Source organism: Acomys russatus, chromosome X (genome assembly GCF_903995435.1).
Source record: "Acomys russatus chromosome X, mAcoRus1.1, whole genome shotgun sequence".
Lineage (NCBI taxonomy): Eukaryota > Metazoa > Chordata > Mammalia > Rodentia > Muridae > Acomys > Acomys russatus.
Window position 1 is genome coordinate 102,960,082 of NC_067169.1, and position 16,801 is coordinate 102,976,882.

General features: G+C 42.3%; 2 protein-coding genes across 5 annotated transcripts in view; one reads left to right on the top strand and one right to left on the bottom strand.

The window, feature by feature from the left end:
* Positions 1-1,262, top strand: part of Slc25a14 (solute carrier family 25 member 14) — a 40,612-nt gene extending 39,350 nt beyond the window's left edge. For all 4 annotated transcript variants that reach the window (XM_051141431.1, XM_051141432.1, XM_051141430.1 and 1 more), the window contains one exon: positions 910-1,262. In XM_051141431.1, coding sequence (XP_050997388.1) covers positions 910-951 — 42 coding nt within the window. In that variant the 3' untranslated portion in view covers positions 952-1,262. The remainder of the gene's footprint in view (positions 1-909) is intronic.
* Positions 1,263-12,522: 11,260 nt separating this feature from the next.
* On the bottom strand, positions 12,523-13,530 carry Gpr119 (G protein-coupled receptor 119). The gene has a single exon (XM_051142208.1). The coding sequence runs from the start codon at positions 13,528-13,530 to the stop codon at positions 12,523-12,525; it is 1,008 nt and encodes a 335-aa protein (XP_050998165.1).
* Positions 13,531-16,801: the final 3,271 nt, after the last annotated feature.

Genomic DNA, 16,801 nt, shown 5'->3' on the forward strand with positions numbered 1-16,801 from the left:
TTAAATCCTGTATAGTCAAGTAAGAAACTCAAGCATCCCATTGGAGACCACTGTGAATGGAACCAAGTAGAGAAACAACTTCCTTTGGAGGCAAATACACATTTAAAGGGACAGAAAAGATGTGCCAAATGTTCTATTTAAATCAAAATGTCTGATGGGATGGTTCAGTGGATAGATGTCCTAGCCTCGGTACCTGATGACCTGAGCTTCATCCCTGGGACTTGTGGAAGGATAAAAGAATTGGCTCCTATAAGTTGTCCTCTGACTTTCATGCACATGCTCCGGCAGGTTCATGTCCTCCCTAGCAAACAAAAAGATAAGCAAGCAAGCAAATAAATGTAGTAAAATAAACCATTAAGGACAGCCAATCTTAAAAGGGCTATGACATTTTTAGCAGTGCCAATGGAAGATGCTCACAGGAAGTCCATGCTATTGTGGTCTAGATTTTGTAACCTAGAATTATGAGACCCAGATAGCTTGAAAATAACAAGAGGATACAATGTATTCATAGAGTGACAGGATCCACAGCCAAATAGGAATCTTTTGTCATGGGTGCATCTCTGTCCTTCAGCTGTGCTTGGGTGCCTCCTATGAACAGAACCATGTGCTCAATCCTGTGTGTGGTGCTATGTGTGTGCTTGGGAGCTTAGCAGGGCTGAAAATTAATTCCTTGCCCTTCTGGAACCTGTAGGCTGAACAGAGACAATATCACTTTCTCTGTTTGGAATTGTATATAAGAGCTTCTCTGGGTACATAGTAGACACTCAGCATATTTTATCTCAAGAAAAGTCTCTTAAGCCAATTTCCTTTAGACTAAGTAAATTAATGTAAGAGAGTGAAATGCATAATTTTCAAGATGGGTTTAGCTTTCAATACCACCCTGGAGATCTTCCATGACTCATTCTTCAGTTTTTTATTACATATGAGCAGCTCAAGAGGCTTCAAATCTAAGAACTGAAAATCTATCAGCCCAGCCCTGCCACCCTTTCTACTGTTCTCCTTTGTGTTCCTAATGTATTTTGACAAAGATGTATGTGTTTACAGAGCCAGCGGTCTCCCAAGGGCCCCCTGATGGAAGAGTAGTAGGATGGCTTAAAGTCATTTATGCATTTGTGTCACCTCTTCCCTGAGAGGAAGTGTCAACATTGAGAGTGTGACCCCAGATTGGTGTCTTCTGTGAAGATGGATACTGATGGGTGACATTCAAAAGGGCCTTTTTTTCCAAATGTGGGTTAAATGTAGTTGGTTATCCCCAGACACAGTAGAAGGCTACCAGCATAGTTAACGCTATGGATATTATCGACCTTGGTTCTCATTAAAGTATTTATTGGCTGAATTTTTTTGACTTTGTCTTCACTTACTCTCTTCTTTTCTAACTCTAAGTTGCATTCTCTAGAAAGTGATAAAGAGAAAGTGACTATGAAATGGAGACTGGACTCTTAAAGAACATTTATGAGAGTAGAATAAGTGCATTGTGTTTTGGCAAGGCCATTTGTCAGCATAATGCCACTCACTTCTAAACACCAGGCCAATGGTTCATTCCAGATTATGAAGCAAATAAGCAAGTGGATCATTTGGAAGGTTCTACAGAAACAATGCAAACCAAGGTTTACAACTGAAGCCTTGTCCATTATCTGTTCATACATTTGTTCAGATGTTTATTGTGTGCCTTTTATTTCCTGGAGGCTGGGGATAGGATGACTGAGTCCGTCTCTGTCTCTGTCTCTTTTTTTTTCTTTCTTCTTTTCTTTTTTTTTTCCCCGAGACAAGGTCTCTCTGTGTTAGCCTTGGCTATCCTGGAGTCACTTTGTAGACCAGGCTGGCCTCGAACTCACAGGGATCCGCCTGCCTCTGTTTTTTAAGCTCATGCTATAGTAGAAACTGGTTTGAAAGTAAGTCATGCCGGGCGTGGTGGCGCACGCCTTTAATCCCAGCACTCGGGAGGCAGAGGCAGGTAGATCGCTGTGAGTTCAAGGCCAGCCTAGTCTACGAAGTGAGTCCAGGACAGCCAAGGCTACACAGGGAAACACTATCTCAAAAAACTAAAAAAAAAGAAAGAAAGAAAGTACGTAATAATAGTAGGTTCTAAGTACTGTGGGAGGGATGATCAGAGAGCTGCAGGAGGATGGAGGAGAAAGAGCTTTACTTAGAGGATTTGCCAAAGCTTCTCAGTAGTGTTGACATTTAAGTGGAGTGAAAAGAAGAGTGGATGTTACCATGTGGAAAAGAAAAGGCTGTATACGTCTTGACAAGTGTTTAACAACACATATGTGCCATTAGAGAATCATAAAGAAAGGTTTTATTGCCCTAAAAATCCTCCTAGCTCTTGGCAACCATGAAGACTTTTCCTGTCTCCATAGTAATGCCTTTTCCAGTGTATCATGTAATTGGAATCATATAGTAGCCTTTTCCCATGAGCTTTTTTCACTTAGTGATGGTCATTTAAGTGTCCTCTGTGTCTTTTCAAGATTTCTTTCTCTTTATTTTGTGTGCATGGGTGTTTTGCCTACACTGTATGTCTGTGTGCCACCTGTGTGCCTCATGCTCCTGGAAGCCAAGAAAGGGTGTTGGGTGCTCTGGAGCTGGAGTTACAGATGATTGGGAACTGCCAGGAACTGCCATGTGGGTGCTGGGAACTGAACTTACATCCTCTGCAAGATCAACAAGGATGCTGGTGGTGGTGCCACACGCCTTTAATCCTAACACTTGTGAGGCAGAGGCAGGTGAATTTTTGTGAGTTTGAGGCCAGCCTGGTCTACAGAGTGAGTTCTAGGATAGCCAAGGCTACACTGAGAAACCCTGTCTTGACAAATGAAAAAAAAAGTAACAAGTGCTCTTAATCACTGAGTCATCACTTTGTTCCTGTTCTATGTCTTAATGTCTGTATATCTCATTTTGGTTTAGTGCTATATGAGAGAACATTTTGCCAGTGTGATAGAATACCTAAAGGAGGAGAGGTTTATTTCGGCTTATGGTTTGAGAAGTTTCAGTTCAATTAGGTGAAGTGACCATGCCTTGGGAGCTTTGATGGGGCCCATCATGGCAGAAAACCATGGAATAAGAAAATTATCTACTTTGTAGTAGCCAGAAAACAAGGGAGAAAAAAGATGAAGGGACCTCTGTGCTAATATCAGTGACCTATTTCCAGCAACTAGGCCCTACCTTATTTTCTGCTACATCCTGTAGTACCATCTGCCATCAGCCAAGAACCAGTTCCTTCCTCAGCACAGGATTCTTAAGGGGGCAGCCCTTAAGATCCAAACCTTAACAGTGTTGAGTAACACTCCATGTCCTCTGTGCATGGCAGTTTACCATTTGCCTACTAAAGGACATTTGGTTGCTTTCAAGTCTGGGCAGTAATAAAGGAGTGGTAAACATTTGTGTGGAGGAGTTTGTATAGGTATTACTTTTCAGTTTGCTTCTGTAAATATCAAGGAGTAGGACTGCAGAATGGTGTGATAGGAATTTGTAGCCTGGCATGGTGGCTCATACCTTTAATCCTAGCACTAGGGAGACAGAAGCAGGCAGATCTCTGTGAGGCTGTCACACAGAGAAACCCTGTCTCAAAAAAAAAAAAAAAAAAACCCAACAACAACAAACAACAGGAAGTTGCCAAACGGTCTTCTATGGTGGCTGTACAATTTTGCATTTCCAGTAGCAAAGAATAGGAGTTACTTGCTCTGCGTCCTTCCTGGATTTGTTTGTGTCGTTGTTTTGACACCTTCTAATAGGTGTGTAATAGTTTCTCCTTGTTTGTGTTTATTATTTTAAGAATTTGCTCTTGGTAATTTCTTTTTCTTTTTTCTTTTTTTTTTTTCCGAGGCAGAGTTTCTCTGTGCAGCTCTGGCTGGCTGTCCTGGACTTATTTTGTAGACCAGACTGGCCTCGAACTCACAGAGATCTGCCTGCCTCTGTCTTCCTGAGTGCTGGGATTACAGACCAGCACCACCACGCCTGGCACAGTTGGTATTTTTTAAGCTTGCATTTGAAAACTTGGTACACAAGCACTGTCTATGACTCCTACTCCTCCTTCCCTCCACTCTGGCTCCTCCTGTGCCCCCATTTATGGTCTCTTCCTTAATTATTACTTTAAATTTTTAATATAAATCTTTAAGTAATGTCCCCTCTCACTAATGCCGTTAGTGTTCTTTGTTATAATTTCTTACATTGTATCACAGTTTATAATTTCATGTTGTATTTGTGTGACCATGCGACTAATATCCACATTTCTGTTCAGGCTGTAATCTTTGTAAAGAAAGGAATTATGTTGACTTTGTTCACTATTGGATTCTTTAAGCCTAGCAGAGTTACACACGGAAAGTATTTGCTAAACGATTATGTGAATTTAATCTGTAGCCAAAGGATCAGATAAAACACCTAAAAATATAGTAAAGGTTCAGAAGTTACTGTATCTTAATTTAAATTTTGACTTACCAGATAGATGGATTATGATAAGATTTACTTCAAATTTGAGCCAATGGGAGGGACAGTACTGTCATGATTTTCAGTGCTGTCTGTATACTGATGCCTTTCAGATATACATCTGTAGCTAGTGCTTTTGCCCTGACTTGAGTACTTGTGTGTGTGCCATTGCCTATTCCAGATCTCTGGTAAAGTCTGGTAGGTACTTCAGATAAGAGAGAGAGAGAGAGAGAGAGAGAGAGAGAGAGAGAGAGAGAGAGAGAGAGAGAGACAGAGAGAGAGACAGACAGAGAGACAGAGAGAGACTGACTGATACTTCAATGATTTATTGTGTGCCAGATACTGTTGTTAAGTATACTGTATTTATAAACCTAAGTCCTCAAAACCACTCTGCAAGGCAGCTACTAGTCTCATTTTTCAGATTAGAAATTGACATATAGATACTTTGCCCATCCAAAGTAGCAGTGCCAGAATGCTAAGCAAGGTCTGGCTCGTGGGCCCATGCTTACTACCACTAGGTCTTGGTTTATAGCAGGTGAACACTGAAAATACTGACTCCATTAATCCCCTGATCTTTGCAGCACCCTGAGGAAGGAGGTCAGGAGTGTTTTGTGGTTGGTTACTTGTTGACACTTTAATGTGATTTTTGATTGTTTTCTTGGAGACTTCGACTGTGTCTCTGTCATTTTCCCATTATGTTCCACTTTCTACTACTTCCCTTTGCTGCTCTCTGTTTTTCCATTACCTTCACTGTTACCCTGTCTTTTTGTACCTCCAGTCTAAGGCAGCACAGTTCACAGCAGGTACATTGTGGGGTTCAGAAAGATGTTTGGAACTTAGAGTTATTAGTAAAGATGAACATTTGAAAATTTAAATCTGGACACGGGGCTAGACTTCTAGCCCTCTCTGCCAATGTGAAGTTATATTTTGTCATAAACAAATTTATAGGTCAAATGACTAAGCTATTAACTACATGTTTATCAATAATTCTCAGTTCACTAAGATTTTATTCCCTTCAGACTCCTCCAGTAGTGTATCACATGTAAGCTAGAGTTAAAAAGTTGCCTTCCTGAGGCCAGGTGTGGTGGTGCACATCTTCAATTCCAGGGGCCAGAGGCAGGCCAGCTTCATCTACATAGTGACTTCCAGGACAGCCAGGTCTATACAGTAAGACCCTTTCACAGATGAAAAGTTACTTCCTCGGGGGCTCAGAATGTAAGAACACTTGCTGCACTTGGAGAGGATCCAGATTCAGTTCCCAGCACCTTCCTGACCGCTCACAATCCTGTAACTCCAGTTCCGAGCACTCCAGCTCCCTCTTCTGGCCTTTGCAGGTACGAGGCCTGTATACATTGCATACACATACACGCAGGAAAATAGTCATACATGTAAAATAAAAATGAATCTTTAAAAAGTTCGCTTTTCTTTTTTTTTTAAAAAGGACACATCTTCTCAGAATATCAAATCTCTTCTTGGTAACTAGCTATCCTTCCTCTGAGTGCCACCAGTTCTCCCCATCCGGGAGACATGGTCAGAAAAGGGGCACCAGAGTTCGTGTGAGAGTCAGATCTCACTCTCCACTCAACGGTGGAGAATATCATGTTCGTCGGCTAGGTCCTGGTAGGGGTTCGAAGCTTACTGCCTATATTCTCCTTGGCTGGTGCCATAGTTTGAGGAGGACCCCAGGATCCAGATCTGCCTGTCATAAAGTTCTTCTTGTAGGTTTCCAGGACCCTGTGGGTACTACTATTTCCTCTTTCTTCCATGCTACTCTTGCCTAAAGTCTCAATCGGATATCCTCTCCTCTGACCCACTTTCTTGGTAAGTAAAGATTTTCATGGTACGTATCCCTTGGACTAGTGTCTGAGAGCATATATAGGGGGAGGAGGTCTTCCTCAGTCACAGACATAGGGGAGGGGAGAAGGGGAGAAATGGGAGGGAGGGAAGAATGGGAGGAAACAGGGGAAGGGCTAACAGTCGAGATGTAATATGAATAAATTAATAAAAAAACATTAAATTTCACACCATTATTTGTACAAGAAACACAAGATAAAAGTGTTAATGTCTAGCTCAAGACTTCTTAGTGTGTTCTCCTGTATGGAGAAGACAGAAAGGCAAATGACAGTAAAATAAAATCTTTGGATCACTCTTTTGTAAAAAAAAAAAAAAAGGACACATCTTTTACATCTTCCCCATCAGAAGGGCCACTCTGCAATAATCATAATTTCTAAAGTTTTAGTCTAAAAGATGCTTCTTTAGTCACTGTCTCAGCATCAGACTGCAGTTGTTTGAGTTGTGCCTTACTCATTCTAAACACCTTTAAATATATCTATGTCCCCATAACTTATTCAGGAAAAAAGAAGATATCACTTTAGTGTCACTGTATATAGGATTATGAGAGGACCTGGTGCTAGAAGCTTTGAGATGTAAAGGTCTAAGAGCCACTTACTCTCTAAACATACTGGTTTTTCCATCTTGCTCTTTTCCAAATTAGTCCTGAGCTGATAGGCCACTCAGTCGCTTTTCTGAGTGAAGTGTTTTCACATCTGTTTACCGTCTCAATGAACAAATTTGTAAAAATGCATTTAACAGTTTTGTGAGGCAGCACAGCCTTTTACAGGACCCGAGCCAGCGCTGTCTCAGTATATTTGTCAGCTGTGGAGTGCCTTAATGTCAACACAATTGAGACAGAGCTGGGACTGATGCACATTTATTATGGGAAATGGAATTAAATCATAGGATTGCCAGGCAGCATATATCAAAAAAGAGCAAATACATGTGGAGCCTTCCTCAGGCTTTCTGCCCACTTGTGATCTTACTTCCTCTGGCGCTCAGGAGCAAAATACATCCTGCCTGCATCATTGTAAAGGAGCAGAGTTTAAAGAAATGAGGGTGCTTTGTGAAAACAGACCCTAGACCCTTAGCACGGCATTGGCCGTTTCTAGGCTTCCTCATGAGAGGGCTGCTTGGACCCAGCGATGGATTGTGATCCTAACAGCTTGTAAACCCAGAGGACATATGGCTAGGGTGCACGTTAAGCTCCCATGCACTTGATCTTGCCATGCCTGACCCACCACCGGTCAGAGCGCATCTTTCCCTTTTAGTAAGTCTTTGAGAGGGCTACAGTTTCTCATCTTCGACTGCATCAAGAATTGCCTCCTATCTCTGTGTGTAACTGTTTGGTTCTCATGCTTGCTTAGCAGTTTGTGATACTGTGCAAAGAGTGCCTCAGAAAAGTTTGAGTGACAACAGTGAAATTGATGTCTGGCTGTCGCACTGGGCTGCATTGATGGAGTTACACTGTGCAGGGCTTTCTTCATTTAACCGACTATGTCCAGCCTTCTGAGTTTCAGGAGAAGGGTTAAGCATCTTGAAAGCAGGACTTATCAAAAGATTTCCTTTTGTTAAGCCAAACCAGACCCAGTGTAAACCAATTTTCTTGGAATGTCTTATGCTTTCAGTAATTTGTGCGTGTATTTCCTTGAGATAGTCATGTCAGTGTGTCTGTTCATTTGTGGTTCATTTATGATGTCCCTTAGTAGCTATCCCAGGGAAACATAACACTCCAAGGAATGCCAGCAAAACCTAGATCTATATATACTCTCCATATTCTCCTAGCTGTCCTGGAACTCACCATGTAGACTAGTTTGGCCTCGAACGCACAGAGATCTGTCTGCCTCTGCCTTCCTAGTGCTGGAATTAAAGGAGTATGCCACTACATATGGCCTAAATAAAACTTTTTATCAAGACTTAATACTTCTTGATTTAATAATACTACTTTGAAGACTGCATCCTTTTTTCCCCCAAGACAGGGTTTCTCTGTGTAGCCTTGGCTGTACTGGACTGGCGTTGTAGACCGGGCTGGCCTCACACTCATAGAAATCCACCTGCCTCTGCCTCCCAAGTGTTGGGATTAAAGGTGTGCACCACCACTCCCCGCCTGAAGACTGTATTCTTAAGTAATTGAACAGAGGCACATCGGATTTATGCACAGCTTATTTATACTGATATGACAGTGACAAACTAAATACTACATTTGAACACAACTATAGGAAGTGATTAAAATACTACCTATTTGTTGAAAATACATACACACACAACCATTATGTTATGCTTTTGAAGAAGACACAGTGATACAGGGAAATACACACAATATGATATAAAGTGGAAAACAAGATGGAGAATGAAAGTGGTTATCTTGGAAGGGTGTAATTATAAGCACCTGAATTATTTTCAAGATTTTCTACAATGAGTAAAAGTAGTTTTAATAAGAGGAGAGGGTTAATAAATATCTTTCATACATCAGTGTGCACCTATTAAAGAAATCCCAGCAAAGATGCAGTTTATAGCACCTCTTAAATGTTTGTGGGTATACAAGTGGACAGATACGCAGTCAGTGAGTGACAGTTAACATTTGTAAGTACGTCCATCGAGTTGGCAATATTGAAGCAAGAGCAAATGAGAATTTATAGAAAATGAGGTGACTCCAGACTGTTCAGCAGCCTTTGAAGGACGGCAGGGAAGGCACCGAAGTTATCACTCAGTTTTGAGTAGCAGGTGATAGTCAAGGAGTTGTGGTCCGTCCTGGAGTACATTGCTGTTCTTACCGCCCAGCTGTTGACATCTCATTTCCTCTTCCTCCGTGCATGTCCTCGGAGGATCTCTCATGTTTGCTCATTTCAGCGATCTGTGTTTAGTTTAACCGGTGACCAAACTTGCTGAGAATGAAATCAAGCTTGTGACTTTAATTCTCCTTTGAGTCAGTTAACACTTCATCTAGGGAGAAGATATCCCAAGGGTGGTTCTGGCTGGCTGACTCCTAGAGATGAACAGAACGGTCATGCAAGAGTATTGGCAGGTCAGGCAACCTGCCTTTGCCAGTTGTAAAATACCCAAAACACATTGGGTGTGTGATTTCATGTTCTTGAGAGAAGTCCTGAAGCTGAAACAGAAATGGGATAGGCATAAGTTTACTTCCCAAAGGATTTAATATGAAACTTGATTGTGGCACAATTTTTTACAACAAACTTACAATAAGCTGCTCCTGGAAACTATTAATATAACTGATAGCTCTAAATTGATTGTGTCTGTGTCTTACTATCTTTTGGATATTTTAATCAATTGCTGAATACAATCTGGCTTCCTTGTAAGTCTGTGGGATAACACTGGAAGTGTAGATAAAGTCTAGCTATTTCCTGTTATCTGTGAATGTGGCTTCCTCAAAGAAAGCCATTAAACTTTTGCATAGCATTCTGGAGTTCTGGTCTTGGAAGCATATTTCACATAATGTTCTTAGTTGCATATACTCTTAAACCCAAGCGTGTAATGCTGGTGTGTCTTGCTTTTTCTTGATGCTGCTAAGGTATTTACCGCTTGGTTTTCTGTTTTTGTTTGTTTGTTTTTTTTAACCTTGAATCATTTTTTGAGATTTAATTTTTATTTCATTTTATTTGTATGTTTGCCAGAATAGATACCTGTGCACCACACATGTGCAGTGTCTGCTGAAGCCAGAAGAGGGTGTCAGGTCAAAGAGAATATCAGAAACAAGACTAGGTCCTGTGCAAGAACAGCAAGTGATCTTAATCACTGAGCCATCTCTCTGGGTCCTGAACCCTGAAATATTATCCCCATTATTTAAAAAAAGCATATTTATCAGGTGAAGATTTCACAGTTCTGAGCCAATTTGCCTTTGCCTTGCCTAGCTGGATATTATAGACTCCCTTAAACGTTTCACTTACATGTTTATTCTTTAAGATTTTTCTTTGATGAAGAAGAAAACTAGTCATGTCTAATAGTTTACTAGGCATCTTCGCACACATTATCTGAGTTGATCCTCACTATAGCTTCATCGGATTGATCTGATAACCCCAGTTTAAGAGGAGTTTTCTTTTGAGAGTTGTAACCAGTGGGGCTGGAGAGTTGGCTCGGTGGTTAAGAGCACTTATTCTTGCTAAAGGACCCAGGTTCGATTTCTTGCACTCGTATGGAGGCTCACCACTTCCTTGGGCACCAGACATGTATATGGTGAACAGACATACAAACAGGCAAAACACTCATATACACAAGTCATAAAAATAAACCTAAAACAATTTTGAAAGGTGAATAATTAAAAAAAAAGAATTGTAACAAGTGAGTCACATTTTGAACACTTGTCTGTTGGACTCCAAAGCCTGTAATTTCTCAGCTTGCTCATATTGACTTGCAGAGATAGCAGGGTTTCTTACACTGAAGCTAATAACTCACCTGTTACCTAGCTTCCCCGTAAATCCTGCTCTTCTCTTACAGCTTTTAAAACACCTTTAAATTTTAAAATTTCTGGTTGAAAAATAATGTGTGTATATTTAGGGAGTACAATGTAATGCTTTGATAGGTTTGTAATATGGGATGACTAAACCCGGCTAATTAAATAATTCTGTTCCATTTCAACTATATTGTCTTAGCAAGATCTGTCCTTTGCAGCAAGGCCAGGAATTAAGCTGTGAACAGCAACAGAGAGGGAATTGCTTTGAGTCTGTTTTCAACTTTATCTGAAATCCACTTTTTATTTTTATTCTAGCTCGTTCATAGACACGCAGACAAACCATTACTTGATGGTTGCTTTGTACTTTGAGGCTTATTGGGTTCTGTATGCATTCAAGAAGCAAAAACTTCCCTGCGTGCTGGAAGATAAAATATGCTGTGGGGGAAAGCAAGCCTGTTCCTCCTCTTCTTGAGGCAGTGCAGCCACAGAGCAGCTTACCAAAGCAGGGTTGCTTTGGGGTGGTACAGATAAGCAGAATTCAGGCTCCTCGATGGAGGATGAAGATAGAAGAGAATCTTAAAGGGTGTGGACTGTAAAGGAGTGATCATAATCCTCTGCGTGGCTGATGCAGGAAAGCTGAGAGTTAACAAGACAACAGGAACATTAAGAAAATCCAATTGAAAAACATCATGCTGTGGTGACAGTGTGCGGAGAGCAGGATGGCCTCTGAATAGTATTTCAGATTCAAACAAAGAATTCCAATGGTGTCTTGGAGTGAGCCTTTGCATATTGGACACATCAAGCCATCCTTTTTAAGAAAGCAAGGGCATAATGTTTCAGGGCGTTTAAGGTCCAAATTGAAGAAAAATTAATCCACACTCTTTTGCTTCCTTCTGGCCACTTTTTGTTATCAACCAAGTATCTTTCTGGGAGGTTATTAAGCTCAGAGTTCTGAGACTCATAATCCATGGTGGAGATGACACAAGAGAGGAAGGGACCGGAAGACAAAGCATGGTTCCTGAGTTCCTGGACACCCACTCTGCTTCAACTCTGCCCTTGACTTTTCACTGCCAGGGCTGTCCCGAGGGAGCTCTAGCTAGCATTGTTTCCAGCTGGAAACATGGGCATTTGCTGGGGGTGGGGGCACTGAGGATGGGACCCAGGACCTGGTATGTGCCAGGCAAGTGTTCTATCATGCATCCTCAGCCTTCAACACTGTCATTTTGAATACTATGCAGAAAAAGGATGAGCCGGCTTCCCTGTGCAATTTTGGTGGCATCTTGCATGAGTGGGTTTCTTAGGAAAATTCACATTTTAGAATGGATTCAAGCAAGAACATGTATCTCTGAGGAGCAAGGTGGGTTCACTCTTGAGAGCTTGGCAGTGCCTATCTCAGTACCTACCTCTTTCATCCCTTACAGTGTCTCAATTTGGGGTTCTGCACAGTCACCAGCAAGTAGCTATAAGTGACATAAGTGGCAACAGAGAGGAAGGGACACCTGAGAGTTAAAAAGCTGGTGGACTGGGGGTGGTAATAACAGAAATAATCACTAGAGAGGGAATTTACTATAGAAATACTGTTTTGAGCCCTGTGAGGAAAATCAGACATTGGCTTCTATAATCCAATGTGAACTTGCCATGTATAACCTGTGGTATACATTAGGAAAGGCAGAGACTCTGTTGAGAGTGATTGATGCAGTAACCAAAGAGTTAAAAAAGAAAAAACCTGAGCCCCCTAGTGCCCTGCTGCCACTAGCTGCTGCTGGCTCCAGAACATATATATATATATATATAATCTCCTAGCTGGGATCCAGAGTGGGAACGGGAAAGGCACTTTGAAACGTTCCTTCCTTACCATCTCAGCCATCGAGCTCCGGGTGGCTGATAGTGACGATGTGATAGGAGCTTTCTCTGGGCCCCTCGTGACCACCATTCCTGGCTGAGAGAAGGAGGAAGATTGAAGTGAAGACCTTCTTGACTCTCAGGGCCATGTGGTAGAGCTGCTGCCGAACCTCCCTCTGCCAATAGGCATAGATGAGTGGGTTGAGCAGGGAGTTGCCAACGCCGAGGAGCCACAGGTACTTTTCCAGCACTTGGTAGAGGCAGCACTTGTGGCAGGCCACCTGCACAATGCTAGTGATGAGAAAGGGGGACCAGGAAAGAGTGAAGCTCCCAATGAGAACAGACACGGTACGGATAGCCTTGAAGTCGTTGATAGGCCGTGGGGGCCGATAAGCTCCTGCCATGGCTCCTGCGTGTTCCATCTTTCGGATCTGCTGGCTGTGCACAGAGGCAATCTTGAGCATGTCACAGTAGAAGAAGACAAAGAGGAGCACAGCTGGGAAGAAGCCAGCACAGGAGAGGGTCAGCACAAACCTTGGGTGAAACACCGCAAAGAAACTGCAGGGCCCATGGTAGGTGGTCTGCTGGAATATGGAGACTCCGAGTGGGAGGAAGCCGATAAGGTAAGATACCAACCACAGTCCTGCAATGCACGCCCCAGCCACAAGCCCGTTCATGATCTGGAAGTATCGGAGGGGCTGCTTAATGGCAAGGTATCTGTCAAAGGCGATCAGCATGACCGTGAGGACAGAGGCAGCTGCAGAAGAAGTGACAAATGCCATCCGAAGGCTACACAGGGTCTTCTGTGTGTGCTGAGCAGTGCTGGAGAGCTGGTCTGTTACTAGACCGGAGATAGCCACACCGATCAAGGTATCAGCCACGGCCAGATTCAAGGTGAAGCAAAGACCAACACCATCATTTTTGTAGATTGATAGCAGCATAGCCACAACCACCAGTGTATTAATAGCAATGATGAGGACGGTTAGGACAGCAAGGATCACTCCAAATGAGAAAGATGCCTCCATGGCTCGAGGTAGCAGGACTTCCACTTACAAGGGCATGCTGGATCTGGAGCTCAGCTTGTCATGGGACAGCATTAGATGTGCTATAGGTTCAGAGCCACAGCGCAGTGCTGGCCATTACTGGCAGGCCAGCCTGGCAGCCTGCCATCGTTGGGTTCCTGGTGTCATTGAGGGTTACTCATCCTCTCCTTTTCAGTCCTCAGCCTCCTGCTTTTCTAGTTTTCCGAAGGCAGCAATCTCAGACCAAATATGTCCCTGGGCCCTGAGCTAGTCCCTCCCCTCTACCATCCAAGTTACTAGACAACTCCCAAGTACCTGGTACACACTGTCCGTTGGGGCCCCCTCCCTTTATTGATGCTTCCTGTCTGACAGAAGAGCTAATTGACTGTAATCATACATTTCTCCCTCCATAGCTTCATATTAACCCTCCATTTCTTCCTAAGCTCCGGTGCTAGATTAGTAACTAATCTCAGCTTAATTAAACATTTGCTTAATAAATCACTCTCAGTTACTATTATGATTGCTTTTAATCAAGCGAAGTGATCATAATCAGTTGAAGTGAGAAGTGAGGCAGATAAGCTATTTGAGGGGCTCAGCATCCTTTCAGGGGTGTTACCACACATTTAAGCTATTTTTTTCATTCCCAGCACGTCAAAGACCAATTCTCTCATATAAGATGTGTACCCTCCCTATTTCTTTTCCTTTGGATGACAATTCATTGGTTCAAAGGGGCAGACAGTAAAGAATTCATAATAGCCACCATTTGGTTTAGAAGGGAGCCAATTTCCTATCTCTAACTGTTGTTTCATGGGTACAGTGGTTGGTAACTGTTTCCATCCTGGTGGGCTATGTCTCTGGTCAGTAAGCAATGGCTGGCCGACATGTTGCTTTCATCCTGTACCCACAAGATTGTCTCTGAGGAGAAGAGGTGAGCTCAGCATTTGGCAGTGGAATTTTCCAGGGATAGATAGAGCTGATGGGAGTTAGGTCAAAGGGTGAGAGAGTTGCCAGAGCAGATGAGATGCATACAGAGAGGCCAGCTGTGGAAGTCACTCCACTTCAGGTTGTATATCCATTTACTCGGGTGCATTATAACTAACCTTTTGCCTCCCTCCTGTTCTCATCTTGGATACCAAGAAGAGAGGGGTGGGAAGAAGAGTGCTTAGACGCTGTTTACTCAATCCAGGTGAAAGCACAAATGGGAAAGGTTAGTGTTTTAAGTGACAGGGTACAGAGCAAGGTGCAGAGTGGGAGCAAATATCAGGATGTTTTGACAGTTGGAGAGGGCTTTAGGCAGATGTCTCTTCAACCAAGGCTCAGAAAAAAATCTGAGTCATGGGGGCTTGATAGTTTAACCTTTGTTGTCTTCATTTAGGAGGCTGATTTCAATCTGGCCTCATCCTATACCTGGAGTTAATTTGTGTTTTTTGCATCCACAGCTTTTGATTTCATATGTAAAGTTAACTTGGACTTTTGCAAGCGCATGTTCAAACTTCTGAGGACATCAGAATGACCTGGAAAGCTGGTTACAACTGAGATTCTTGATTCAGTAGGTCTGGATGGGCCTTCATGTGTGTGTGTGTGTGTGTGTGTGTGTGTGTGTGTGTGTGTGTGTGTGTGTGTGTATTTTTTAGACAGGATTTCATTTTTCCTAGGTTGGTCTTCAAACTCACTATGTAGCTGTGGATGACCTTGAACTTTTAATTCTCCTGCCTCCACCTCAGTAATATTAGGATTTTAAGTATGTGCCACCAAATTCAATCTGTGTGGTGCTGAGGACCGATCATAGGCACCGTACATGCATTCCAGGCAAGCTGTCTACCAGTAGCTATACCCCCAGCGCCTAAATATGCATTTGTGAGTTTACAGTCATTACTGTTGCTGGCTAAAGAGCTACTACTAGAAAAAATGATATTTTTTTCCTAAGACGGCTCTATAGGCTAGGCTGGTGTGGAGCTTGGGGCAAACCTCCTGTCTCAGTCTTTCAAGTGCTGGGACGATAGGCATGGGCCACAATACCTGGCATTAGAGTAGTGATTCTTTTTTTTTTTTTTTTTTTTTTTTTTTTTTTTTTAGGGTCTCACATGTAGCCCTGGCTGGCCTTAACTCATTATACAGGCCAAACTGGCCTTTTACTCACAGAGATCCATTTGATTCTTTCTCCCAAGTGCTGGCAATAAAGGCAAACCCTACCACGCCCAGCAGAAAAAGATGATTTTTTTTTTTTTTTTTACCTTAGCTGAACTTTGGAAGTACCTACCTATTCCAAAAACATACTGTTGTTTAGGTACCACACAAAAGGTAGTCTGAGAAAACACCTGAGTCATGGGGACTTGATAGTTTAACCTTTGTTTATCTTTGTTTAGGAGGCTGATTTGAATCTGGCCTCATCCTATACCTGGAGTTAATTTGTGTGTGTGTGTGTTTTTTTTTTTTTTTTTTTTTTTGCATCCACAGCTTTTGATTTCATATGTAAAGTGCATCTGGAGCCTTAAAAGGCAATTTGGGTACCTAGTTAAGATTGAGAAGCACTGTTTAATAGCAAAAACACATGCTCGAGGGTTAGAACACTGTGAATCCATGTTCCCGATTTTGGTTGGACAGATGGCTTAATCTTTCTTATTTAGCTTTGGTTATTTTCCCCCTGCTTATTCCTGGGAAGATACTCCCTATATCACAGGGTTGTGAGAATGGCAAAATGAAGAGCACACAAACTGTAAAACGTTGCATGGGTCTTATTGTCCTTTCGTCTCTGTTAGTCATATTAAGACAAAATGTATATCTGAGTAACCAAAATGTTAGTAATTAGGGTGAGAAAGACAAATATCACATGTTTTCTTTTATGTACAATTTATCTTTAACATGTGTGTGTAAGAGAGAGAGAGACCGGGTGTGGTGGCGCATGCCTTTAATCCCAGCACTCGGGAGGCAGAGGCAGGCAGATCGCTGTGAGTTCAAAGCCAGCCTAGTCTACAAAGCAAGTCCACGACAGCCAGGGCTACACAGAGAAACCCTGACTCAAAAAAAAAAAAAAAAAACAGAGGGGGAGGCAGAGACAGAGACAGAGACATGAGAGCTTGCAATAAGAAAGCAGACTATTTGGGAGAAGGAAGGTGACCAAGAGGGAGAGTGTAGGTAAGGGAGGGCATGATGCTGCACATGAGCAAAGTGCAATGATAAACATTTCTGAAAATGTTAAATGCAACCCATTTATTTTGTATTCCCAAAATGATTGATAGAAAAAAAAATCAGTGAAAAATACTAGTGCACATCA

Bases quoted from the DNA above. Each gene is read 5' to 3' on its own strand.
- Gpr119 (XM_051142208.1), bottom strand. From the start codon at position 13,530: ATGGAGGCATCTTTCTCATTTGGAGTGATCCTTGCTGTCCTAACCGTC.